The 26956-nt window shown below is 39.2% G+C and overlaps 2 protein-coding genes across 6 annotated transcripts in view; one reads left to right on the top strand and one right to left on the bottom strand.

The window, feature by feature from the left end:
- The first annotated feature begins 226 nt into the window (after positions 1-226).
- On the top strand, positions 227-18693 carry HPS3 (HPS3 biogenesis of lysosomal organelles complex 2 subunit 1). Of its 3 annotated transcripts, XM_027891861.1 has the most exons (17): positions 229-565; positions 1286-1780; positions 3027-3213; positions 4183-4268; positions 5367-5559; positions 5826-5907; positions 7647-7801; positions 9314-9422; positions 9629-9810; positions 10159-10336; positions 10963-11193; positions 12986-13171; positions 14334-14522; positions 15071-15178; positions 15539-15745; positions 17002-17092; positions 18225-18693. In XM_027891861.1, exons 1-17 carry the CDS (start codon positions 343-345, stop codon positions 18350-18352), a joined length of 3030 nt encoding a protein of 1009 aa, XP_027747662.1. In that variant the 5' UTR covers positions 229-342; the 3' UTR covers positions 18353-18693. The 3 variants fall into 3 exon arrangements, with proteins under 3 accessions (XP_027747664.1, XP_027747663.1, XP_027747662.1); XM_027891863.1 differs by lacking the exons at positions 17002-17092; positions 18225-18693 and having other exon boundaries at positions 227-565; positions 15071-15189; positions 15539-15630; XM_027891862.1 differs by lacking the exons at positions 7647-7801; positions 9314-9422 and having other exon boundaries at positions 228-565.
- Positions 18694-19027: 334 nt separating this feature from the next.
- Positions 19028-26956, bottom strand: part of CP (ceruloplasmin) — a 17702-nt gene continuing 9773 nt past the window's right edge. For all 3 annotated transcript variants that reach the window (XM_027891858.1, XM_027891859.1, XM_027891860.1), the window contains 9 exons: positions 25507-25719; positions 24943-25150; positions 23628-23767; positions 23033-23161; positions 22422-22528; positions 21445-21661; positions 21021-21160; positions 20376-20538; positions 19028-19335 (listed from right to left, as the gene is read on the bottom strand). In XM_027891858.1, the coding sequence (XP_027747659.1) occupies positions 19262-19335; positions 20376-20538; positions 21021-21160; positions 21445-21661; positions 22422-22528; positions 23033-23161; positions 23628-23767; positions 24943-25150; positions 25507-25719 (1391 nt within the window). In that variant the 3' untranslated portion in view covers positions 19028-19261. The remainder of the gene's footprint in view (positions 19336-20375; positions 20539-21020; positions 21161-21444; positions 21662-22421; positions 22529-23032; positions 23162-23627; positions 23768-24942; positions 25151-25506; positions 25720-26956) is intronic.

Below are 26956 nucleotides of genomic sequence, written 5' to 3'. Positions count from 1 at the left end.
GAAAAAATCCGCTCCGCACACGCACCTCCGGCCCAAACACTCGAAAGTGAGGCCTAGTTCGGAGCCGCCGTTCCCAGTCCTGTCTTAGCTCAATGATCGCTTCCAACTTACCCTCCCACTCGGGAGTTCCCGCAGTGCCTGGGAGTGCTCACACAGTAACGGAGCCACACGAAGGCCACAAAATCCCTCGTGCCCCGCTACCTGCCCCAGGGTAGCCGTACGCTGCCGGCGGAGCCGGGCCCCGCAGCCCGCCAGGGGAGGTGTCTCTGCCCGCTCTGCCGCCGCGGAAGTGCAGGCGCCGCCCCGAGAGGCCTCCGGCGCGCACTCCGCTGCTGCTGTACCATGGTGCAGCTTTACAACTTGCACCCGTTCGGGTCGCAGCGAGTAGTGCCCTGTAAGCAGGAGCCGGCGCACTTCTGCTGCGGCCAGGACGTGCTGTTCGTGGCCAGCACGGCTGCCAGCTGCAGAGTGGAGGTGTTCGCCGTGCACGACCATGGCCGCTGCGAGCCCCTGGGCTCCTTCGCCACGCTGGGGCCCGTGCTGCGCATGGCGCACAGCTCGGCAGGTCAGTCCCGGCGGCCGCCGGCTCCGGGGGTGCTCGTCTGGGGAAGGCCGGGACGTGTCCGGCTCGAGTGCGGAAACAGGCCCTGGGCCTCCGCCGGGCGAGGGGGAGCTGGGCCAGGAGTGGAGGCTGGCGAGCGGCTCCCCCCGGGGCCTGGCGCTCCCACCCGCTCCTCCCTCAGGCTCCGTCCGAGCCCGGGGTCGGCTTCGGTGCGGCGGCTGGAGCGGGTTGGCCCGCGGGCCGGGCCTGAGGAGGGCGCGGGCCGCGTCCCCCTTGTGTTCGCCGTCTGCGTCCGCCCAGGCTAGAGTCAGAACTCCCTCCCCTGCTTTTGTTCTGCTGGGTTTTTGTTTTCAGAGCACGGGGTGGGTTATCGTTCTAGCCAATCCCACAGCTCTTCATGGTCTGTAGATAATAAAACGGGACTGGGGACGCAGGTTGGGGGTAGGAAGGGGACCTTGTCTGCAAGTACAGCTCATATAGCGGATTCACTTACGAGTTATTCTGGACCTAGATGTACGAGTCCTTTTTTTTTAGTGGTATGTTAAATGTGTGCCACCCAGCAAAAAAACTTGCACTTTGTATTTAATTAGAGAAAAATTGGTGAAGACTGGTTTGGGAATTTTATGGATGAGTTGAGACTTTAAGATGTTCTTTGTAATGAACTATAGAAACTAAAGAACTCAAAAATTGTCATCTATTCTGTAATAATATATTTCTTTTAAGGAGACTACCTGGTGACAATTGAAGAAAAAAGCAAAGCAACTTTCCTAAGAGCATATACGAACTGGAGATGTATGTCTGCAGGGAGCTCTCGTGTGTGTGTTCGGATGGTTGGTCACAAGATGGAAGAGTCATATAGTGAAACCTGGAAAGAACAGATGTCAGTTGTTGAAATGCCACTTTCAGACCCTCCACTGTGCATTTCATGTTGTCCTGTAAATGGAGATCTTCTTGTGGGCTGCAAGAATAAATTAGTCATATTCTGTTTGAAATACCTGGTCATAAACCAGAATTTGACTGTGTTAGATTTTGAACGCTCCTTAATTTTGCACATTGATAATCTCATTCCTGCTGAAGTTGCATTTTGTGCCAGACATATAGCCATAACAACAGAGCTGGATGTTCTAATCCTGAAACTGGAACTGGTCCAGCAAAGTGCAGACAGGACAGAGCAATGTGCTCAGGGAGTCAGCGCACCAGAAAAGACTGTGGATGGAGGTAAGTGCAGAAATAATTTTTTTTTTTTTTTTTTGTATCTGTAAGACTCTGCTCACTGATTCCTGTTATTCTGAAAGTAGGCTCAAACAAGGTCTTTGCCCTTCGGCAAATATTTCTAGATCGTCCTGTGACTGTCAGCAGAATGTTCTAGGGCATGGAAAGTTGTACCAACCCTGCAGTTGGAGGTAACAGTTGAAACAAATATGCCATCATTCTGCACACTTTCAGGATAGTGCCGTCTCTACAGATAGAGAATTAGGTTGCTGTTTTGGCGTGCTACCATGGGCCAAACTAAAGTGTTCTTTACTAAACTAAAGTAGTTCAGTGTGCTACGTTCAGAAAATTTATTCTGTCAGTGTCACTGCCTAAATAACTGGCTTACACATTTAAGAATGTTTCTGTGGCAATGCCTGTGTACTTTTGTAACTGTTAGTAGGCTCAGACCTGCATAATCAAGCAAATTCTCCTTTTTCAGTCCTTATTCGAGGCCTTTCCTTAAAATCCTAGATATCCCAGAAACAGATGCACTCGGTAGGTTTCATTCCTGTGTACTGCAAGACATCAATCCATACATAATCAAGTATTAGTTCCCACCTTTCCAAACGTATATGTATCAGGTGAACAACAACAAACTTTAGGAAAGTTTATAATTTGCTTATAATTAAACTTAGAATGATGGTCTTGTAGAAATGGAAACTGCACCTACAAAAAGATTTAAAGGTAAATAAGACTTGTAACAGGGAAAATATAAAAGGAATGTTCTTCACTGAGTGAAGATGGACTTTTTCTCAGATCATGTAGTTGTTTTTATTACTAAAAATTAGACAGAAAAGTTCCAGTTTCTTCCTGAGTGTTGTTAGGATTTGCTTTCCAGAACTTAAGTTTAGTTTAAGAGAGCACAACTTCCTGTCATTGCTGCCTTTTTGTTCTCAAAGCCCCTCCAGCCAAAAGACAACAGTTTTTGATGACCAACAATTTGCAGCACCAGTTGCTTTGGACTTGCTTTCTAATGAACAGTCTACATGAGGGTTTTTTCAGAAATCTTAACTTCTGGGTATTCAGACTGCTGAGGCTTAATTAAGGAATAGTTCTTCTAGCATGGCTATTTTCAAAATCTGATGGTTTGAGGAAGCAAACCCTAGCTATGTAGCTGTAATTGGAGTATTTAATTGATACTGTGTCATACCAATTTCTTACTGATGAATGGAATGGTTTGAACCATTAAGATAACATTTTCATTGTTCAGGTGTGAAAGATGAAAGCCCTTCAACACATACTTTGCAGCTTGAATTAGATGAGTTCATCATATGTCAGAAGCCAGTGGAACTGCTTGGGGAAGAAAGTAAGCTATGTGAGATACCCATCACATTGGAATCCACAGAGTTACCTACTGAGGAGACAAAGTGTTTCCAAGTGCAGTATCTGCTTTTCAGGTATTACAAATGTATTTTCCCCTTTATGGGTTAATTTACTACAAGAAATCAAAATGAGTTGTGGATTATGTCTTTTTGAAAGAAAACTGATATTTTGAACTTTTGGGGATTTTTTAAGGGTTAGGGTTTCTTTTGAACTGAGGAAATAATGGGATACCAAAGAAAGCCCTCTTTTAAATATATTGGGATATTTCACTTGGAAGGGATCTGCAACAACCATCTAGTCCAGCTGCCTGACCACTTCTGAGCTACTGTGAAAGCATAGTACTAAAGGCACAGTCCATATGCCTCTTAAATAATCACAGGCCTGGGGCACTGACCACCTCTCTAGGAAGCATGTTCCAGTGTTTCACCACTCTCCTGGTAAGGAAATGCTTCCTCATGTCAAACCTGAAACTCCCGTGGCGCAGCTTTGAGTCTTCCCAGGTGTCCTGTCCCAGGGAGAAGAGCTCAGCATCTCCCTCTCCAGGTCCCCTTCTCAGGAAGCTGATTTAGTCTTCCTCTTCTATCAACATTTTTATCAAAGACCGAGGAAGAATTAATGTCACAGTCCAGCAGTGAATTCCAAAGCAAAGCAGGGAAAAAGATGACACGTAATAGGAAAGAAAAATAAGATTGGAGATGACATGATGTTACATACAGCTCAGTAGAATAAAAAGGGAGAAAAAAAAGGTTAAATTGAGGTCCAAATCAATTGCAACATACCTTCCAATGATCTCAGACTTTGACATGCATCTTGCAGACAAGCAAAGAAAGAGGATTTTGGCTGCAGGAACTCAAGGTAGTTGTTTGTAGCTGTGCCCCGTGCTGCTTGGCATTGCTATGCTAATGGCATTGGTGATAGGAGTGTGAATTGTTGTTGAGTGTTAAATCATGAACCATGCCTGTTATAACCAGTGCCATTTCTTTGTCCAAAGTAGATCATCATAATCTCTCACTCGTGGTGTTGTTTTGGATTTTTTTCTCTAGACGTTTTACACCCGACCAGTCGCCTTTTGGGTTTTGTGAAGAGACAAAGTTGCACTCTGTTCAGCTGCTCCCTGTATATCAGACAGGTACATGGCTACATGTGAAGGCACAATGGGCTGTATCATACCAGACTGTGAAAGGAAAAATCTTTGTTCTGTATCCTGTTTTGTACACTGTTTCTGGATTATTTGTTTTTCAAATTGACATCTTTCCTTCCTTTTCCATGATTTTAAACTGAGCTTCTGTTAACAAAAAAGTCTTTAAATTTCTCCAAGTTCCGCATAAACCTTGAACTAAAATACCAATTCATCACACCAAATGAGGAAGACTAAATCAGCTTATATCAGTTCTCTGCTGATTAATTTTGTGTTGCAAAACAGTCACTCTTTACATTGCACTAATAAAATTATCCTCAGTGTTTTAAGATACTAGACTGCTACTCATTAGCCCACAGAGGAAATCAGGGTAGTAAACCTTAATAATCACTAAGATACAGGTTACCTTTCTGACAGGCTTTAATTAAAACTGGAAAGGGAGGGGTGAATGCAAATTTTAGGGGTTCACTAGCTCAAGCCCCAGAAGACCCATGGAAGAATTTAATGCTGTATGTTAGCAATCGGATTTCATAGAATCACAGAATCATAGAATATGCTAAAGTTGGAAGGGATCCATAGGGGTCATTGAATCCAACTCCTGGCCCTGCACAGACATCCCAACAATCCTACCCTGTCCCTGAGAGTGTTGTCCAACCACTCCTGGAGCTCTGGCAGCCTTGGGGCCGTGCCCACTGCCCTGGGGAGCCTGGTTAATGCCCCACCACCCTCTGGGGGAAGAATCTTTCCCTGATGTCCGACCTAAACCTCCCCTGACACAACTTCAGGTCATTCCCTCAGGAACTCCATGGAGACTGCTGTTAGGTCTCCCATCAGACTCCTCCAGGCTGAACAAAGCAAGTAACCTCAGCCACTCCTTGTATGGCTTCCCCTCTAGGCTTTCACCATCTTAGTAGCTCTCCCTTGGTCTCTATCTAATAACTTCATATAGTTCTTTTTACTAGCTGCTAACAAAACCAGTCTGCAACTTGGGCAGGTTTGATAGTATCTTTTAGGCATCAGGCTTGCAATGGAATTGCCAGGTTTGGATTTATGAAGTATGTTAAATGTCTTTCTTATTGTTACATCTAGGAAGTTCTGTGACAGCCTATGAGGAAACTGAGAACAAGAGAGAACTACTGAGTCTCTTTTGCTTTTTCTCTTTACCTCATGTTGGATATCTCTACTCTGTTGGGAAGCTAGTAGAAGTAATTTCTACTTACCAGTATTCAGAGAAGTCCGAGCAGGCAGTCCTTACTCCACAGTTCCTACATGTCATTACAAGGTACTAAGTATGATTTTGCTGATACTATTACTGTGTTTCTCTATGCTGCTGCCCTTTTTTTTTTTTTCCCCCCTCTGATACATCCTTCATAGTCTACAGGAAATCTCTGGGCAGGCTCATATGTTAGTCCAGTGGGCCCTCCTGCTTAGGCTTCAAAGCCCATTTCTTCAAAGCAAAAAGAGGTGATTCTCTGTAGTCTTGGCTACTTGATTTTTGCAAGTCTCAATTTCTTTCCTTTATTGTTGCATTTTCATCTTTCCCTCTAGTGAGAGCCTGCAGTGTTTCACAGTGCGATGCAGTGCAGCAGCAGCTCGTGATGAGGATCCCTACATTGATACAACTGTGAAGGTGCACCTCTCGTTATCTCTAAAACTACTGGGGTAGTGGTATGGCACTTAGTTGACTTATTTTCTGTTTGAAATTTTGTTAGTTTCTATTGGATGAATAAAATAACATCCAAAATTAATATTTTACTTCAAGCTATGGCATATTGTATTTTGATGGTCTACAGATGTCTCAATGAAACAATCTCTTGTTGCCATCTTAAATTCTAGACTGTGAGTAGAATGTGTTCAAAAAAACTATAAAATCACTTCTGTTTTAAGCTAAATTCCATGCTTTTCTGTAGAAAACTGAATGAAGGGTACAGAGTTTTCCGTTATTGTAGCTGATGATGTTTTTCTCTCGCAGGTGCCCTTGAAAAAACAGATTTTGTAGGAGGAGTGTAGACAGTCAAACAAGTCTGCTACCACATACTTACAGCATGCTTTTTAGGAGGATGGCTTTTGATCCTTGGAGGTCTAAACTTTTCCCCTTCCTTAAATGGCTTATCAGTAAAAATCTATTGAATTGTAAAGGTTGCGATATACATTAATAGGTGTAGTAGATTGAGGTGTATTTTATGTTAGCATTTAAGGATTTCTGTTGAGCATGCAGACAGCGGACATAAAGAAACCATAGGACAGTAGAAGTTTTATAAAATTTTCAAGAGGCAAACACATATTCTTTGCTCTTCACAGAGGTACTAGATAACCGATACAAACATGTGACACAATCTGTCCTGCCTATTCTCCTGTCTCAGCTCTCTGTGTTTTCACCATGGGTTACATTAAAGTCCATCACAATTCCTCCAGTCAACCAAATGCTGCCTCCTGCCTCCAGAGGAGGTTCGGAGGGGTGTGCAGGCTGCAGTCCCGCATGGATGTCTTTACTGCAGCTTGCTGTCCAGAGGCTGCAGATCCTCCATGGGCTCCAGTCCCACAGGGCTCGAGGAGTTTGAAGTGTCAGGATGATGATGGTTATTTTTATTATTTGCTATTATTATTTTTCCTGCTTGTTTTTTACACCAGTTTAAGAGCTGCCTGGTTCTGGTTCTGACTAGCCCAGGGCAGTTCAGAGTCTCTAGGTCATGTCTGCAGGCCTCCACCTCTTACAAGAAATGTTGAGGTGTCTTCAAAAATCAGGTTACTCATATAATACCGTGTTGCCTTGCTTCACTGTGTATGTTAATTTGTAAATGTAGTATTTTATCTATTTAAAGTGGTAAATTTAAAATATATCTGTGCAAATGAGGTTGCTTTTTCAATTTTTAGTCCAGTGTGATAGGGTAAGTTTTGCCTGAAAGGTGCATATTGAACAAATTAGAGATATAATATGGAGTATGTCATGTAATAATAGACAATCAAATATAATACTTCTATCTGTAATTGCTTTTTATAAGCAACTGAAACCAAGACTTTTCTAACCAGGCAGTCTTTTACAACTTGGCCAAATTCAGACTATTTGGGATTAGGTTTTCCACATTAGACATCTGGCTCAGGCTGCATTATTTTAAGACATACAGCTAAAACTGTAGTTGCTTTGAAGAGGGAAATGATTTTTTTTTTTTTTTACTCATTGTTAAAAGTTTCTTGTCATGCTTTTATGAGTATTTTTATTCTTGTTTAAGTGAAGCACTCCAAGTTAGGAAAGCCAAGGAATGTTTTTAATGTCAGATCATTGTACAAAGGTTACTTTTTCCCCTGATTTATTTAAAGACTCAAAGTACGTACTAACTGAAATGACAAAACAATCCCTTTCCTTTATAGGCTTGTCCACCTGTCACACTGGATGTCTGCACATTAAGAATGCAGCTTTTTATAGGACCAAGAGCTATCTGTCATTTCAAAAACCATATAATTCTTTTGACAAAGGCAGACACAGAAGATATTACTGAAAGGAGAAAGCCTACAAGAAGGATGCTGTAAGGATTTGTGTCTTTTAGAGAGATGGTACTTACAACTCTGGGTACAGTGCTGAATTCGTGGGTACTGCAGTGGGAGTAGTTCCTCTGTGGAAAAACTGTTTGAAAAGAATTCCATTCTTAGTGAATGAGAACAGAAATTAAGCTGCTTTTTTTTTTTTTTTAAATTCTGTTGTATTAACTGATGCAGAAGAAATGACAGTAGGATCATAGATGCTTGAAAGCAACAAAATGTTAAAATAACGTTACTAAGAACTTAGCCAGACAAGAAAAAAATATTTATCTTGAGAAACAAAAGTACTGTGTAGAGTACCAAAGCTACAGGTTACAAAATGTGCTGTAGCACAAAATGAAAATGTCTTATCTTTGGGGTTCTTTATGAGAAAAGTTACGAACATCACAACAGTTATCCATGACAAAAGTTGGATCAGACTTTGGCCCAAGTTACTTTTGTTGCATGTAAGTAGCCAGAGGCATATGTGACTTTTTATCAATTTCCATGGGAACTGCTATCCCCCTTATTTTTTGAGGGCTTTTCATAAAACATGTAAGGAGCTATTCTAAACAGCTATTCGAAAACCACATTTATTAAAGGCAGTTCAAGTTATTTAACAAGGGTGGGACAGCTATAGTTGATTGAAGCAGTTATTTGAACCAGTATTTCTTAAAGCCTAGAGCAGACATTATTCAGGAGAAGATAAGGATAAGCCTATCAGGGAGAACGCCTATTCAAAATACTGTAGTTTTTTTGAATAAAGCACATTTTCTTCTGACAATTGTGTTGTTTCAAATACTCTAATTGGCATTTGAGGAAGATACTCTTTATGCCTTCTGTAAAGGACACGAGTTGAACAAATAGTAGGCTACTTAGCACCATAATTTGAAAATAAAGATGTAAATATCCCAGAACAGTTAAAACCAAAAAGCAGAACAAAAAGATTCTGTGTTTTCCTGTGGTGTTTTTTTTTTGGCATATCAAACCTAACCGACGTGTGAGTAAAAGCATTCTGGTATTTCTTTACACAATGTCTTGGCAAACACTTTGATAGAACTGTGGGGGCAAACATGCATTAAGTCCTTGCAGAATAAACGTAAACACCTTAGCTAATTTAAAGTACTTAAATATTCAAGGTCAGGTTGGATGGGGCCCTGGGAAGTCTGACCTGTCCCATGCTCATGACAGGGGGGTTGGAACTAGATGATCTTTAAAAGGTCCCTTCCAAGCCAAGCCATTTGATGATTCTGTGATTCCTGTAAGTATCTGTTACTACCTGGTGTAAAGCACCAGAGAAAATGTAGTATACAGTTCTGATGATGTTCCTGGTGTGTGAACATGCCTATCCCCATTTTGTTATTAGCTGTTATGACTCAAATTCACAGTTAAAGTCTCCAGCATTTACTAGTCTGCAAACATACCTATTTATGCATTTGAATTATCAAATGAATGGTGGTGTTTTGGCTGCAGAGTGTTTATTTCAACATTGGCGACTCAACTTTTTTCCTCCTCTTTAGTTCCAGAAAGGCTGACAGCATCAAATCCAGAACAAATTCTGAGTCAGAACCTGGTTGGAATCTATATATTATAAACACTGTTTCAACCATTCAGCTTTACAGAGAAATGGTACTGCCCGACTCCTGCTTTTGTTGCTTGCTTACTAAAATAAGTACTGTTAATTAATCTCCAATGCATGCCATTGCTGAATATAATGTAATGTATTTCTCACGTATAGCACATAATCCTATTTCAAATGGCTTTCCTCATTAGAATTGCTCCTGTATATTCTTAATTTTTGCCAGTAGCTCAAGTATATCCTGTGTCTGTTCTAGGTAGATTATAGTAGAACTTATGAAAATGTTAAAACTGAGAGCTGCATCCATCTTTTAAGTGAGGCTCACTTACTGATCCGAGCAGCTATAATGGACCCTCATTTCCTTAAATCAGATGAGAAAGAAGAACTTCTAAGAGCGTTCAGAGAAAGTTGTGCATTCTTAGGAGACTGCTACAGCAGGTATGTTTTAGATGTTGAGGTGGTATAGGTGAGCTGTGTTTCCAATAATGTAACCATAAAATGAAAATCCACAATTCTTTGCTGTTTTACATTAGTATTACATATGTAATGTAAGTCTCTCTTTTACAAAAACAGCTTGATCTGGTCATCCCTTCAGTGTCTAGTTGTCTTTATTGTCATTAAACACAGAATGCAACCATTATGTAAATATGAAGTATGAACATGCAGATAACTGACGTGTCTGACTTTGTTTGATGTATTGTTTTAGTTCTTACCAAGAGTGATGACAAAAGTGTTGCCCTTAAGTTTTTTTGTTATTTTTTTTTCTTTCCTCTCTGTTGTCTACAGGTTTGACACAAAGGATTACCACCTTGCTTTGCCATACTACAGAATGTCAGGCTTATCCATGACTGAGGTTTTAAAGAGACTAGTTTCAGAAGGTGATGAAGCACAGACATATGAAAAAGGACTTATATTTTACTTAACTCACTCTCTTAATGAAGACTTGAATGAAGAATTAAGCAAGGTAGAAACAAGTTGGGTTTTTTGTAATCTGTTTAGTTCTGATTTTAAGAACTGTGTATCAAATTTTAATCGAATTCCCATTGACAATGATGAGCTGCTTCTTTAGTTTTACAGTTGTTCACATTATTTTTATTTTCCCATTTTCACGGAAAAAATAGCAAGCAGCACTTGTGATGCTCTGGCCTACTTTCAAGCTACATATTATGGGTTTGGCTATCATGATGCATGTTGCTGGTGATCTGTTTCCCACTTGCACACAGAGACACTTCTGTTTTAGGAAAGCTCTGCCTCAGATTTCTTTCATCTCCCATTTCTGTAGCAAAACAAACTGTTTCTTTGAACATTGCCAAACTGTACAGGTTGGTAAAAACAATTCACAGTGGGGTTCTAGCTAGCACCCCAGAATATGGGTTGAATCACTACCAGTTAGTGATCCTTTATTTTTATTAGTAGGGAGGAGAGAGGCAGGAGAGGCACTGTGATTTGATTGCTAAGCTGTACTTGTCTGTTTAAAAAAAAACCAAACACAAAACCCAAAACAACCACAAAATTGCACTACTTTCATATGCCATAGTAGACTTTATATCTGAAAAGGTCTAAACTGTCAAATGGCTTTTATTTCAATAGGAATCAGGAAATAAAGTTCTCCAGATATTCTATCTCGCTGACCCCGTGCAGCTGCCTCATATCCTTTCCAGCCCCTGCATGAGAAATGTCTGTCCTTTGACAGCTGTGAAGTACCTTCAGAAAGTAGAAAAGATGATGCCATCAGTGGTCCTGACGCTTACTAAGGCTTATCTGGCTCTGAAAATGGGAGACCTGATAATGTATGAACATGAGATGGACTCCTATAATGAGGTAAAGTATGCTGAAGCATGAGCTATTCGCACTTTGCCAAAGCCCACATCAGTCGTTTGACTTGTACTTGCACTTTACAGTAAAAGAAGCTTTCAGTCACTGCTCTTCCTCCTGATGGGCTGTGTAGGCTCCACTGAATGTGTGCAATGGCAGCAGAATGGAGGGCTGGCACACACTGGGACTATACAGTTTACCCTGCGGGTAGGGTAATCTTGTCTTGGCAAAGCCTTACCAAATAAGTAAAAGTTCTGAAGCTCTTAATTCTTGATAAATTAAATGCTGTTTACTGGGAGGTAACAAGCTCTGCAGAGCCAGTGCTCTTCAGCTGCCTGGCTTGTATAGCAGTATGGGGTTGTATAGTAGCGTTTCTACAGCCCTACATCTGAAGTTATGTGATACACCCATGAAAACACCATCTCTATGCAAACAGTTGTTATAAAATTGCTCTTGAAGCAGTATATTTGTCCATTGTGCACACAAACTGAAATTTCTGTATACAGTTTCACACATTCCTTATGTGGAATCAAAGCACTTAACCCTTACTAAGACCAGATCAGAATCTACTTCAGTGCTGTCAAAATACAAATTCCTCATCAGTGTGTGGGGGGAAACCTTAGTGGAGCTGTCTCTGCCATAGATGTTCATATGTGGTTTTAGACTGAGATCAATCTGTAAATTACTTCTTGGTAAGGTTGATCAGAACTGTGGAATATTCAAAGGTGACAGAGCTTGAAATACAGACTTTTCTTAGAGTGAGATGTTTGGAAGTCTAAAAACTTTTGAAATAAATGGATAGCTGTTCCAAAGTTAGATACTATGCTTTGTTGAAAGAAGTCCTGGAGAGCTTTTAAAATCAGAAGTTTTTAAATTGCAAGGTGGGAACTGTGGGGAGCTCTTTCTAAAATTATATTCAGTATCATCTGCTTTTGCAGTGTGATCAAATGAAATTGCCATGTTGTGAGCAAACATACACATTCCACTGCATGGTTGTTATTTATAGAATAGAATAGAAATTATTTACAGAAGGTGGCTGAGATATGGGTGTTGGGTTGTTTGGTTGCATTTTCTTTCTTTTTAATCCGATCTATTAAATATGTTTTATTGCAGTTCACCTCTAAAAAAGCATTTTGTTTCAAAGTAGAAAAAACTCACACTTTTAGAAAACTAAAGAAAGAAAAAATAGTTTGTATTCATAGCAGGGTGAAATCTGAATTTTCCTCCTAGGTCTGCTTTATATTTGTGTCATTAATTTAATTTCCTTAGGCATCATTTCTCCACTGTCTTTAAAGTGGGCATAGCACCTTGTTATGGTTACCTTTGAAAGCACTCACATACCCAGAAACAACTTACTGTTGCACAAAGCGCAGCACATTTTGATCGTTGTTTCTGGGGTATTTTCAAAATAAAAATCACACTTTAGCAAAGTAATCTACTCAAATTTAGCAAAGTAGTCCATTGGAAATTCAGCCAGTGATTTTTCAAAGCACTGTGTGTATTGCATGTCTTGGATTTCTTTGCAAAGTCCAACTTTCTTACGTGCACAGTAACTTCAGCTTTTATCAGCATGTTACTTTCAGTGTTCAGGCACAAGGCCTATTGTTTTGGAGTGTTCATGCAGTTTGGAGCTTAGTTTCTGAAGAGTTACTCTATGAAAAAGGATTTATTTTCTTCCCCTGAGTTTCCTTCATTTCTTCTATCTAAACTTCACTGCCTGAGAAAATACTGAGTTTATTGGGTTGAATCATGCATATATTGAATTCCTTACCTGATTTATATCTGATTATGTTTGTAGACAATACTGGCTTGTGGCTTCATTGGGCAACCACGACTCTTGAGGCAGCGTAAGGGAGGAACTGTTATGCCAACTGAGTTTGCTGTTCACCTGAAGGAGACGCAGCCTGGTTTACTCGTGGCTGCCACTGTGGCTTTACACGAGAACAGTAAAATTGAATTGGAAGAAGCAGCTACCTTTTTCAAGGTGATCATTTTTTTGCTTCTGTTTTTTTCATAGCGATGTTGCTATTGGTAAGAAAAGCAGACTCAGCTGCTCCTTCAGTCTGAAGAAATTTCAGCATTCGTTCAGAAGAGGCTTATATTCCAGTCATGATAGATGATTACAGAGTCAGAAACTGGACCTTCTGGAAAGAAATACTGGTTAAATGAAACAACAACAACAAAAAAATCCATTAAGTTCTTTGTTTTTACCCTGTCATTTGAATAGAGAATATTCTGATCTCAGTGGTCTTTCAATGGCTTCCTAGTGACTGAGCTTCCTAAGGCTAATGAAATTTACCAGAATTTAGATAAATTAATTCCATAAGCTCCTTTTAAAGAAGTCCTTGGGATTAAAAGATAGTTCCAGACAATCAGACTTAAATATGAAGGTATATAATGTTCTGATGTTCTGTATAAATTCCTAAAAGAAAAGTGTGTCTCTGCAGTTTATGAGAAGAAATATTAATAGAATAGCTTTTTTAGCATCCCTGAAGTTTGCTTTCTTTCAGCTGGGAATAGACAATCCTTTTTTTTATTTTTTTTTCTCTACAATTAATAACTTAATTGGGTTAAAACGTGTTCTTCAATGTAGGTATGTTGCAGTCTTACTGTACCTGTCACTGTGAAAGACCTGTATCAAAAATAGCAAATCATAAAGTTCAAATTGGAACAAGTGTGTTGTTTAAAACCATTTGGAAACCAAGTAAAAGTCCTTTTTGCTGACACAGCACACCTTACAACATCTCCCTTGTGGGTCCCTGCCATGATACCCACCTGAACTACACAGCATCTCTCATCACGGCCTCTCTAGTCCTCTTTTGAAGACACCTGCTTGGCTATTGGCATATATAAAATCCTCCAAATTAGCAGTCTGTAAATATTTGCTGACGGTGGTGGTGACATTTCTGGCAGTGGAGTAAATCTTGAAGAAGAAATAAAATCTCTTGATTAGAATTGATTACCTTAAAATCATTCCATGAACTTTTTATTTTGCCTAGCAGTGTATTATGTAGAATCGCAAGACAAAAAAGGAATGCAAATTCTGCTTCTAAAAGTAAAAACTCTTCCGTTTCTTCTAATTTCTACTATTAATAATCACCATAGTCTGTGTTAACTTGCTGTCTTCTGTCATTTTTGTTCTTTAGATGTTGTGTAGTCATAGTGAAAACACTATTCCTCAGCTCTTGGTGGATTTCTGGGAAGCTCTCCTTGTAGTGTGCTCTCAGGAAGAAATACTTCAGGAGCTCTTATTGAGGGTTACTTCTCAGTATGTTTGGAGGATATCAAAGAAGCAACTTCCTGAGACTAAGCCATTGAAAACAACAGATGATCTGGTAAGTGGTAAACCTCTCAGAGGAGGTTTTAGGACAGAGGAGGTTTTAGTGTTCCTCCAAAATCTGTCCAAATACCATTCTTAGTATTTTAATTCTGGACAGTTTTTCTGTTAAAAGAAGCAAGACTGAAAGCAAATAAGGTAGTGTGTGCACTTACAGACCGGTATTGCTAGCTCTGGGCAGTCCTGCTCCTTGGGGACATTTGCAAATATACTTCCAACAGGAATCTCAGCTCTGGATAGCAGTAGGGGCTAAAATGAAAAATAAGAAAGTGTCAGGTGGAGTGTTTGCAATTTTACAAAGCTTACTGAATAATTGTGTGAATGGTGAATTTTAAAGAATTATGAGTAGGAAAGCTGAAATACAGAACTGAATAAAAGTTTCCAGTTCATTTGTTACTAAATTGCATGAACCAGAAGAAAAGACTAGCTGCTCTTCTAAATTACACTATTTGAGATTAAGATTTTCTTCACTTGTGGTGAGTTTCACATGGAACCGTCACTAATAAAAATGTTTCTTTTATTGCAATTTTATTCTTTCTTGCATAGATAAACTCCTGTAATCATTTTGGGTTGATTTTCCCATGGGTGACTTCCATAATGTCAGTGGGACATTCATCTGATAAAGTTTACGATGAAGACGTCTCAAGACTACAGGTATGAAACAGGTCTTGACTCCTACTGCTTACAACTTAAGAGTCATTCTGCAAATATTCATGTCTGTATTAACAGCTTCCTCCAGCAGACTCTTCTCCTCCTTCCCCCCTAGTTATCCAAGGTGAAATAAAAGACCAATTGAAATGATAGAAGAAAAAAATACCGAAGAGATCTGTTGATAACAATATTTACATTTGCCTCCTTCCTAAACTTGTTTTCTCAATTTTTAGCAACATTTATTAAGGGAAGTATTATTTTAGAATTATTCCAACAAGTAACGGCTTCTGTTCTAAGATATAGTTAGCATTTTTCGCAAAGTTTGTTTTAAATTCGAACAATACTTTTTGTTCCTGTCTTCAGTCTCTTTTATGTAGTCAGTCAATCAATGTAGCTTCAGCTCTGCCTGTCCTGGAGGCCCTGCCAGAGGCTGACAATGTCGGCCTAACCATCCGTGTTCTCTGCAATACCCGTCTGGGCAAGTATGAGGAAGCCATTGACCAGCTCCTCCTGAGGTGTCCTGATGCAGCTGTGCTCTACGCTCAGCATGAGCTGAAAGGTGACAAGCAGGTGTGCTACTTTCAGTAAAGTTGTTCCCTGTCTTTTAGGGGTTTTTCCCTAACTAAAATGCTATTATGTTCAGATGGGCTCTGGATGGATCACACAGCCCAGCTTCCAGACAAAGTAAATGGCTTAGCTTGCACTGAACCTATTGCTTGGTGTTTTGTTAACTCAGTCCCCACTGATTTTAATGGAATATTTTTTCCTCCAGTTTCTTCTGTCACTTACTGTATTCATTATAGTAAATTTAAAGAACTGTCTTTTCAGGTGGTAGACTGCCTCAGAAAAGGGAGAGTAATATGGGGTTTTTTCCACTGTAAATGAAAAACTACCTTGTTTGTCACTAATTGGTGTTCTAAATTGACAGTGTTTATAGGTGAAATCTTACTGATAAGCTAACTGATAGGAGAACATGGTCCTTCAAATAAAATCAGACTTAAATAATGTTCTTCCTGTGTTCTAGTGACATCTTCTGACCTTATAACATCAGACTGGTACTGATGCTCTAGTGGAAAGATTGTCTTTATGTCTCATTTTCCCTTTAGGCCTCTATACAGTTTTAATGTCGAAACAGATTATGCGAGTGTTCCAGGAGTACAGGAGTTTACTTCCATTGCCAATCACAGCTGCTCAATTAATTGTACACAGCTTTACTGACCAGAGTCAGTACAGATGATCCTCTACTAGATGGATGTACTAGAACTCTGTTCAAAACCTGATCTGAACTTTTTATTCAGATCTGAAACTAGTTTCTTTGATTGTTTCCACATTAGAGTTGAACATGAGGTTGCAGTACTGAATCTGAGTGCAGGTGAAAGAAAAGTTCTCAAGTTTAAAGAAGGAGGAAAGAAGACCCTTCCCTTCACTCCAGTCTTATCTACAAAATTGTACACAAAACCTAATTCACTGCTACAGCTGTTGGGAGTAGACAGATGAGGTCAGGAGACAGAACAATGTTCTTATAGTAATGCTGTTCACCACTTCGCATGGAGCTGTTTACAGGGAAAAAATAAATTCTCTGACTGCATCAGTCTTGCTAGTGACTTTTGTCTTCTAAATTTGTCTATAGAGGTATAAGGGGCACTGTGTGAAGATTTTTGAGCAGAGAAAGGTTGCACTTAAGATGGAAAAATACAACACGTGCAAAATCACTGCATTTCTGGCACTAAGTTCATTGTGACTGACCTGTATTTTTAGCAGCTCTTTCACACCCTTTTACAGTCCTTGTTGATTTATACTTTTGCTGTGGGTTTTTGTGGATTTAGGCTCTGTGGTGGAACAAGCTGCTTCCTGAACTTTGCAAGAGAACTAGACTTACTGGTAATGGCTGCCCTGTTCTCATTTCATCACTCAGAGGTAAATCAGTCAGTTGTAACTCAGCTCCAGAAGCCTTTGTACGTCAGTTAATAACTGTTCAGACTAAGGACAACTGATGTGGTAATTTGGAAGAAAAAGGGACCTTTTTCTCCAGCTAAAGCTAATACAGTTTAACAGTCTTTCTGGTCATTAGCAAGGGATTCTGTAATGTATGCATTGTACCCTCAGATAAAAATCATGGCATTCATTTTGTATCAAAAACAGTTACTTGTTGTAATCATACTGTTTCTGTATAATAGGAATAGACACCAGTAAAAAAATTAGTAAATATAGCTATTTGTGATTGTTTCTGGTTTTCCTAGGCTAAGTGACTATATGGTTCTTAGGTAACGGACTGTTATTGGTAACACAGGGGAGGCTTAAGTATGTATTGATGATTAGGTCATAGACTGAAAAAAACCACAGTGTGTTATTACTAGAAGTAGAGAAATCCAGCTTAGTAGTTATGTAGTCGTATTGTTACATGTTTGTAGGAAGTTAATAATACTGAGTATAGCTGAGGGGCCAGTGTGTTTGTTTTGACAAATTAAGCATATTGAATAAAGCACATAAATTGTTGAAAGTATGTCAGTGGAATGCCTGAGAAAAATAACACCAAGGGGTTGCACTGTGCTGCACAGGTTGCCATGCTTTATCATAAAGTCCTAGTTTCTGGTGCCAGCAGTTTTTCTTTGGATTTTTTTTGATGCAATAACTGTCCTGTAATCACTTAGGAACATAATGTTGAACAGCTTGGTCTGAGAAGCCGCTTGCAAAACATTCAGTTTTACAGATAGTGCTGAGTTAGGGTACTAATAAGATTTCCAGGGCGTCCTTTGCATTTCATACAAAACATGTGAAGTACTAGCAGACTTTCATTAGCATTAGTGCTATGTGTAGACCTGATGAGTCAAGAGGTGTGGTTTTAATTTAAGTCACAATTTCAGTTGACTTTTGAGATTTCCTATAGTTGTATTCATATCCAAATGGGTATGTCTCAAATTTCATTCCACTTGCAATATTTAGATAATTTGATGACTTCAGTTCATAATTACATTGCTGATGACTTTTTCGTTTCTTTGTTCAAAACTCAAAATACCTAAACAAGATTTTTCTCCCCTGCTCTGAACAGAAACTTTATCAGTTGTTGCAATGGAGCTGGAACTAAGGGATTTTGTCAGTCTTCTACCAGAGGATGGAACTGCAGCATTTTTCCTGCCACATGTTCTTCACTGCAGCCAGAGGAAGCTGCTGACCTAAAACAACGAAGTGTACTATCCACTCAAATGCAAAGAATGTGCTGGAATAAAAAAGCAAATGAAACAAATAAAAAAGCAAATGAAACTAACAGTAGAGCTGCATACTGTGGGACTACCCTCACATAAATCATCTTACTTCTTCATTGAAATCTTACATCAACTATTGAAGGACAGCTGTTGTCTGAGGTAAAGCATCTGTTTTGAAGCTAACTGTGGTGACAAGGCAACTGGAAAATACTGTACAGTACAATTGGACATACAGTGTTCACTGAAAGTAAAGCAGGAAGTCATTCTCAAATCTGTATTAGCTGGATCACCGACCTAGGGAGTTCAGGGTCCCTCAGTCATCACATCTTTTAAATGTACCAATCATCTTGAAAGGCGTTACTGGACAAAATTATAAAAATAATTCAACAGAAAGAACTATTTTGTTAACTGCTCAGTTATACAATACTATATATATTTTCAGTGTCAACTTATGGATAACCAAATTCCTATTGTCTAAGTAATAACTACTACCATATCTGTCTAGTAAAATGTAACAATGTGATGGCAGATACACAAAATGAATTTTGCTGTTACACAGGGTTATTTTCAAACTTAAAAAAAGGTACATTTCATTAGGCTCTTCACATTCCTCTGCTGTTAAATAACATGCATTAGGCATCACCTAGAATATGTTTAGCTTGCAAGATACAACCTTTATTTAGAGAAAAATACATTTATGAGCTGTCATCCATTTAGCTGTCTTAGTCTATGGCCCTTTTGGTACCTGTGGCCAGTATATCCATGTGGCCACTAGATGAAATCTTCCAAAACATACATGGAGATGAGTTGCCCAGGAGAGAATATTTTCCAAGAAATGCTTCACTGAAGAGACACCTTGGAGAACCACTGTGTTAAAATGCTTTCATCGATCTTGTGTGCCTGCCATGCCTTTACACTTGAGCTGATTGAATAATCTTGGGAACAAAGACTGTTTATCTGTAAGGGGGAAAATAGCTTTTTTTACATGCATTTCATCAGAAGAATAGTCTGTGCATATGGCCAGCAGAGTCTAAAATGAGAACAGTGGATCCCAGTACCTTCTGGACATTGTGAGTGAGATTTAAAAACAGCTTTAAGATGCACTGAAGGGTACGTTTTGATACTCTTTAGATGGCTAATAATGAAAAATCCAACATGTTGCTACAAGTTAAAGTCTCTTTCCACATCTCTTTCTGTGTACTCTCAAATCATCCTTTTTTATTGTCGGTGCAGGTTAGGCACAATGTACTCTGTAAATCAGTAGTGTTGATAATATAGAACTAGATTGTGTTTTACATGCCAGTGGTTTATAATATAGAATTAGATTCTGTTTAACATTCCAGTCTGTATTTTCAGTATAGATACAAAAATCACGTCTATGTATATATATATATATGCATATACATACACATATCTTGAAATATTCCTATTGTTCTCTTTCTGTCAATTACAAGGAATGCCTGTTATGCTCTATCTTTTGAGCACTGGAAAGAGTTGCTTTTAAAGTTGTATTAACTTTGTAGAAACAAGAGCTTTCAAAATTATTCAAGATTTTTTACAGGTAATATTGCTAGAGCAAGGTAACAGTGTCTGCAAAGCCAAAACACATTGTTGAGAAAGAAAACACTATTTTAGTTTTTCAATACTTCAGCTGTGTAGGAATGCTTTGTTTACCAACTGTTCTTATTGTTTTAAATGAAGATTGAGATGGAGTCTGACAGTACTGGCAATTCTTGGTACAGAAACGCTATCTCGTGAATTCTTTTTAAATAAAAATCTGTCACTTTACATGGATGGGAAGCTGAAATAATAGCCACTTAACATCCAGTGCTTTAATTACTTTGGTCTCCTGAGCAGCCCTGAGGGAAGCACGACCAAGTGGCTTCTAGACGTGGAGTATCTCTGGATGTCTGAACTGGTTCTGAGTACACCAGACTGTCTGTGAGCCCCACTGTGCATCTTTAAACATAACCATTACTGAGCTCGAGAGCTCTTACCTTCCTTTGGGAGCACAGTGTAGGTTGCTTCCATGCCCGCGTGGATGTGGTCGGTAACGTGACAGTGTAACAGCCAGGTTCCAGGGTTCCGTGGAGTCATTTCCACAGTTTGAAATGTCCCAGGGAACAGATCAAAGACATCTGCCCTGTAAACCCCTGTTTGCTTCAGGACAAACAGAAGCAACAGTTAAATGGTGGCGTTACCAGATGGCAGTAATTTAAGCTTTATCCATTTACTCACCAAACATTTCAATCACAATTGAATGATAAGACACCTGTGTATCATTTCTACCGAAGCATCACTTTTGTACATCCATTTCATGCTCCAAAGTTTAATAAACTATCGGCTAAGTGAAAATTAAGGACAACTACAGCTTTTGTCTTGCAACACTCATGAGAAGTTCACAGCTGTCTTGTTAAAGCAACTGGTTACCAGTCAGCAAATGCTACTGGCAGATATTCTCTGGCTCATGTATGTTGATCAGATAAAGGTTTGGGGCATAAAACCCTTACAATCAAATTACAAGCCCCACTAAATATTGTATGTGACTTTTCATGTGACTTTTCACATAGATTACAATCTTTGGTACTTGACCTACTGCTCATTCTTAACACAGCAAGAAATAAATGAAAAGGACTTGATACCTTGTAGTCAAAGCTGTGGCCATGGAAGTGTGCTGTGTGAATGTCTATCTCATTGCCCATTCCCACCAGATACCAGCTGACTTTATCTCCAACATGCATATTCAGGCCATGCAAATTTCCAAACACCTTTCCATTAATGGCTAAATAGAAGGAAAGAACAAGACAGAGAAAAAAACTCTGTGCATTGTTGATCTCTAAACTTTCATATAATACAAGATTTGAAAGCAAATGCCAGCAAAAGTAATGGCGTTGGACAGTACATTATAAACGTGTTTTCAAACAGTTTGAGTAAAATTTTTCAGGCCTTCTGCACTGGAACAGGGAATTCAGGGAGAGTGAGAAAGTCAAATTTATATGAAGTACTTTCAAATATATAATTTTATTGAGTTCCCCATAGTTATATTAACTAAAGTGGGAAACATACCATGCATTTTATTACTTTCAAGGAAGTCCTCCTCCTCTTTGTCAATAAGATGTGGGTTGGTAGAATAGGTTTTAATGTTTTCATCCAAGTACCATGATTCATTTTCATCAAAAACCATAAAAAGAAGAGCAAATTGAACTTTCTTTTTAGTATGAAATGATGGCAGATAATGTCTATGACACACAATAAGTGTCCCTATTAATCCACTGTAAGTGTCCTGAAATGACAAATGAAAAACCACATAATTGCAAGATTTAACTAAGCAGAAGCACATTTAATGACAGACCTGAATCCTCTTACTATCTTTACAGCTGTCAGTAGCTGGGAATAAAAGGCAGTCAGTGTCAGGCAAACAAGGCTATTTCTCCACTGTTATATACTACCCATGGATCAACTTCAATGAAGACTACTGCCTCATTTTCATCTCCTGCTAGAAATAAGCATTCATTCCACATTAATTTCTTGCCTTTTTTTTTTTCCCCAAACTATTTTTATAATTTTATAATTTTGAGCTTGGTTTCCATTCAAAATATACTTCTTGACACTATTTTGTATTTTTTGAGACATGAAGGCAAGAATACATTAATTTCCATTAAAAAGTATAAGTCGTTAAGTTAATGCATGCTTGGTAAGAAACGGCAGAGTTGTGTTTCACAGCTGCATGTCAGTTTTCCCCTCATGATTGATTAGATACTGAGCAAGCTATAAAGTGCGAGCTTTAACAAGGAAATCTGAGTGAGTTGATTATATCATCAGCAGAAGAACCAGAAAGCAAGAACATGGAGGGCCATGACTCAAATTATGCCCTGACTTTCCTGCAATTTGACTTCAAGAAACATTTAAATTCAAAGGTATGGTAACAGGGGAAATAACCTGACAGAGAAAGCAGAAAGAATTTAAAATTCACCCCCCTTTTTCTATAAGTATATCCATGTTGGAGTCATGAACAAAACCCTTTAGACTGATAAATTATATACCTTAATGATGTCCACTGTTGAATGGTATGCCCATGCAATGCAATGTGGATCTCCTCTCTCAGGACTAGATCTCTCTGGGATTTTCCAGACATACATTTTTGTTTCACCTGAATTAAATAAGTATCAATGAATTTTAGAAATCTTCAGTATGTTGACCTATAAGAGGTCATTCTGAAACAGATGTTATCTCCATTTACAGCTTGTATTTGTCTTGAACTTCCCAGTTACTGCACTGGCTAACTTCTGCAGACCCTTGATTTTTCTTGACAGCGTTTGGGGTTTTTTATTGTGTCTTCCCTGTGCAGTTTACCATATTAATAAGGACAATTGTATCTTTTGTAAAGATCACAGAGAACTTTAGAAATTATAGCATAAGCTATGCCTTCCCTATGTAACCAAATCTGTTTGCTTTCATTTCAAGGACTAGGATACAGAGCCATAGTTAGCAGGGCCATTTGAACTGTAGAAATATTTGTCATAATCAACACCAAAAATTTAAGAACCTGAGGCAAAACATGCAAACAGAAACTATATCTTTCCTGCTATCTTAAATAAACCTTACTAGAAGTCTTAATGTTACCTGCTAGAAATAAGGAAGGATGGTTTGATACCTGGGTTAGTTACAGCAACAGCAGAACTGTCTGTTTTCACTCCATGGGCGTGGATAGAATAAGGTCTTGATGCTAAGTTCTTAAAAACTATTATAATTTTATCTCCAACATTTGACATAAGCAGTGGTCCTGTTGGATTGAAAAGAAAGTTGAATTTGGTTTTACAAAAGATCAGAGCAAAGAGTTTGTGTTCAAATTCACACCACCAGCTTAGAATTCAACAGAAAACATACAGATAGTGTTGTTCACTATGACTTCCCAACTTGAGATGCTGAAGTTAAGCCTCTAGATCTCAAAAGTTCTGAGCACCTACTGTGTACCTGAAGTCTGTTTGGATGTTGCTACCCAGTTTTATGCTGGAAATACTGACCTCTCATCAGGCAGCTAACCAGAAGGGTTTTTAACTTCTACATCAAGCAATATAATCTTGCAGGAAAAACACCATAATAAAAGTAGTAATTTCCTGTAGGGTTTCCACATAGGTTTAGGCACTTTGTGTGAGTAGAACTATACTCAGTGTTATTCAAATAGTATCTTTTGGTTTGTGTCACTGCATTTCTCACATTTTCAAAACTGAACTTTATGATGACTCTACCTTGAATTTCCAGGTGCTGCTGCTCCTCTGTTCTGTTTTTGGGAGTACTGAATGTCTGATCAGTGTATTCTCGATATACTACCTTTTTGTATTTTGAGCCAATGAATTTGTCATTTTTATTTAAAAATGGATTGCCAGGGCTGCCAAAAGAAAAAACCAAAACATTTCTTCATGTATTTTACAACATCTTTTGCAGACATGTCAATTAACTATCAAACAAGAGTCCTGCTCAGCAAAACAGTCATCTCATAAAATTCTGATATCTTCAGCATGAAAACATTCTTGTTAAGATGGGAAATTTCTCTTTGAAAGGTTAAAAAACTCACTATAATTAGACCAAGTCTACATAGTACTTAAAAGAAAGTTGAGCACTTGTCCTGGCAGATATTTCAAATTGCAGGAAGTCACACAGCAACTTGTATACTGAAAAACAGAGCCCTCAGTGACTTCTGTAATCTGAAAAGAAGCCTAAAACTTGTAAATCTTAAGTGCCTTGATTAAATTAAATGTGAGGGACTGATTCTCTGCTGGTCATGGGGGCTGGAGACGGGAAAAAAAAGTCTGTAACAGCATAGTCCATATAACTTGTGCTTAGTATTGTGTCAGAGTCCACTGGGGTATGCAGGGCAAGGAAATGTGCTATCAAGCTGAGGACAAAGAAGAAAATACAATTAAGTTAATAACAAAATGTAGGCAGTTACAATCTGCTACTTTAACCTCAACTGAAATTATTAAGGTGAAGCACTGAAAATCATCAGTTCTTGTTTAGCCTCTTCTGCTAGCTGACATGAATTATTTGATCCAATCAGTTCTCTCTCACTGAGATTCAAATACTGGAAATGAAACACCAAGACAACAAGCTTCACAGTGAGTGGATTAGGTCATGTTTGTATCCTGTGTAATCTCATAAAACTGAGAAGAGTAAAAAAGAACCTGACTCAGACTACAGACGAGACAAAGAGTTGTTAAGATTGTAAGCAATTATCAGGACAAAGTAGTCATTGTAGATGCGATGATGATGAATGTTATAAGCTTTCCACATCAAGGACTACTAACATCAGTAAATAAATGCACTATCCAGGAATCATGAAAATATACACTTGTCCCACAGAAGATCTATGGTGGACTATTTCTTGAACATTGTGCTGTCATGGCAACAGTACAGGGAAAGGACCACAAATTCAAGTGAGCCCTAAAAATATATATGAAAATAAAGTGTGTCTAGAAATGTCTGGAGGAGGAAAAGGTTCAGAGGAGAAGTGAGTTGCTGTTTCGCTTGGTTTGCATTTTTTCCCCTGTGTATATTCCAAAGTACCTTTCCTCATGGTGTTGATGCCGTTCAAACTCCCATGTCCTGTTAGGAGAATAGTCCCATTCAACTTCCACTGCAGCAATGTAATAAGTCTTTTCATGCAAATACATAGATGGATCTACATTCCACCAGTGGCATTGTTTCACACTGTAGTTCTGTTTCATGCCCCCAGTGTAATGGTCGGTTGTCAGGCAGGACACTTCAAAAATTCCTAGAAGTCATACAAGAAAAAAAGACTTGAGGACAAAAGTCTGTTACCTTTAGATTGTATTACCAATGATGATTCAGTGTTTAAAGACTGAGACACAGGCTATTGCTCATATAAGATCCAAACTCTTTGTGCAGGATGGCTACTTGTAATAAAATTCAGCACACAGAGAAACTGGAAAAATCAAGGCTTTAGCAATAAGAACACATGTCCTTAGAGTTTGCTGCCTTTCAAACACACCTGTGCACAGTTTTAGCCAGGATCAAAATACCAGCTATTTAAGGCTTGTCTCTAAGCTTAAAACATTCATTGGTAACAGTTTCTGCATTACTAACAGGATTTTTAAACAAGACATTTACCTTCAGAATCAGGCTTCATAATAGCTGTAAGAACTGTATGTGGAAACAGATTTGCTGTATCCCTTCTTGTTCCTTTAGTTACAAATGTATTTCCTGAGAAGTATATCCCATGGACATCAACTTCTGAACCCAATCCCATCAAATGCCAAGAAACCACACTTCCTTTACACATCTCAAGACCAGGCTGATTTCCATACATATAACCATTAATGGCTGTAGAAGATTTGAGAAAGCAAAATCCACCTTTATTAATATATTATTTAATTCTGCAATATAGATTAATTAATAAACACTTCAGATGTAATGTGATGCCTTAGACTGACAGAAATATCGATAATAAAATATCACATCAACAAAACTAGTAAATCAACTCAAGCAAAACAACTTTTAAACCCCAGTATTGAAAAATAATTTCTAACTGTTCTCCTTTTCAATGTCTAAGGCACAGGTTACTGCCTTAACCAACTGGAATTTCCTCTGCTTTATACCTGTCAAGTATTTGGGATGCATAAAGCATCCCACCTTATATCCTGTGACCCACTCCAGTCATACAGCGGAGGCAATTGGAGGGGTTTTTGAGTTACTAACCCTTTCTAGCTACTTCTGTGCAAAACTTTCAAATCCTGGGCCTCACAGGTACCACTGAATGCTCAGCACCAATGGTCTGTAAATAGCAGCAATGCCCCGAGAGCAAAGTTCAAGAAAGCACTCACGTAAATGTGCTTAAAGAGTAGAACTTACTGGCAGGGCTGGGCCCTGAAGGTAAAAATGTTTTTTCTCAGAGGAAACTTGAAAAATATTTCTGCAGTACCAAAATAGAATCAGCATGAAACTTAGGTCTGCTCTATTAAAGAAGCAAAGACTTTAATTCTGAAGCAAAGCCCGGCCGGCAGGTCAAGGGAGGGGATCCTCAGCTCTGCTGAGTCCATACCTGCAGGACTGTCCTGAGTTCTGGGCTCCCCAGAACAGAAGACAGGAACATACTGGAGGACAACAAAGGGCCACAAGAATAACAGAGGGACAAGAAAGCACCTCTCCTACGAGGAAAGGCTGAGAGAGCTGGGACCACTCCACCTGGAGAAGCAGCAGCTCAGGGGATCTCATCCACCTGTACAAACAGCTTCAGGGAGGATGCCAAGAGGACAGCCAGACTCTTCCTAGCAGTGCCCAGGGGACAGGGCCAGAGGCCACGGGCACCAACTGACACACAGGAGGTTCCCTCCAAACATCAGGAAACAGTCACTGTGAGGGTGACTGGCAAAGGCACTGACCAAGCACTGGCACAGGCTGCCCAGGGAGATGATGGAGTCTCCATCCTTGAAGGTACTGAGAAGCCATCAGGATGTGGTCCTTGCCAAGCCGCTCTGGGTGGTCAAGCTTGAGCATGGGGTTGGACAAGGTGACCTCCAGAGGTCCCTTTCAACCTCAACTCTTCTGTGATTCTGTGAAA

The sequence above is a fragment of the Empidonax traillii genome, unplaced genomic scaffold (assembly GCF_003031625.1).
Source record: "Empidonax traillii isolate 1590-97213 ecotype Southwest subspecies unplaced genomic scaffold, ASM303162v1 scaffold334:size599637, whole genome shotgun sequence".
NCBI classification, from domain to species: domain Eukaryota; kingdom Metazoa; phylum Chordata; class Aves; order Passeriformes; family Tyrannidae; genus Empidonax; species Empidonax traillii.
This window is presented reverse-complemented; position numbering and strand designations above follow the sequence as displayed.

Bases quoted from the DNA above. Each gene is read 5' to 3' on its own strand.
- HPS3 (XM_027891861.1), top strand. From the start codon at position 343: ATGGTGCAGCTTTACAACTTGCACCCGTTCGGGTCGCAGCGAGTAGTG. The intron at 4,269-5,366 runs GTACATGGCTAC...TGTTACATCTAG, and splicing joins GCTCCCTGTATATCAGACAG to GAAGTTCTGTGACAGCCTAT. The intron at 15,746-17,001 runs GTGTGCTACTTT...TTGTGGATTTAG, and splicing joins AGCTGAAAGGTGACAAGCAG to GCTCTGTGGTGGAACAAGCT.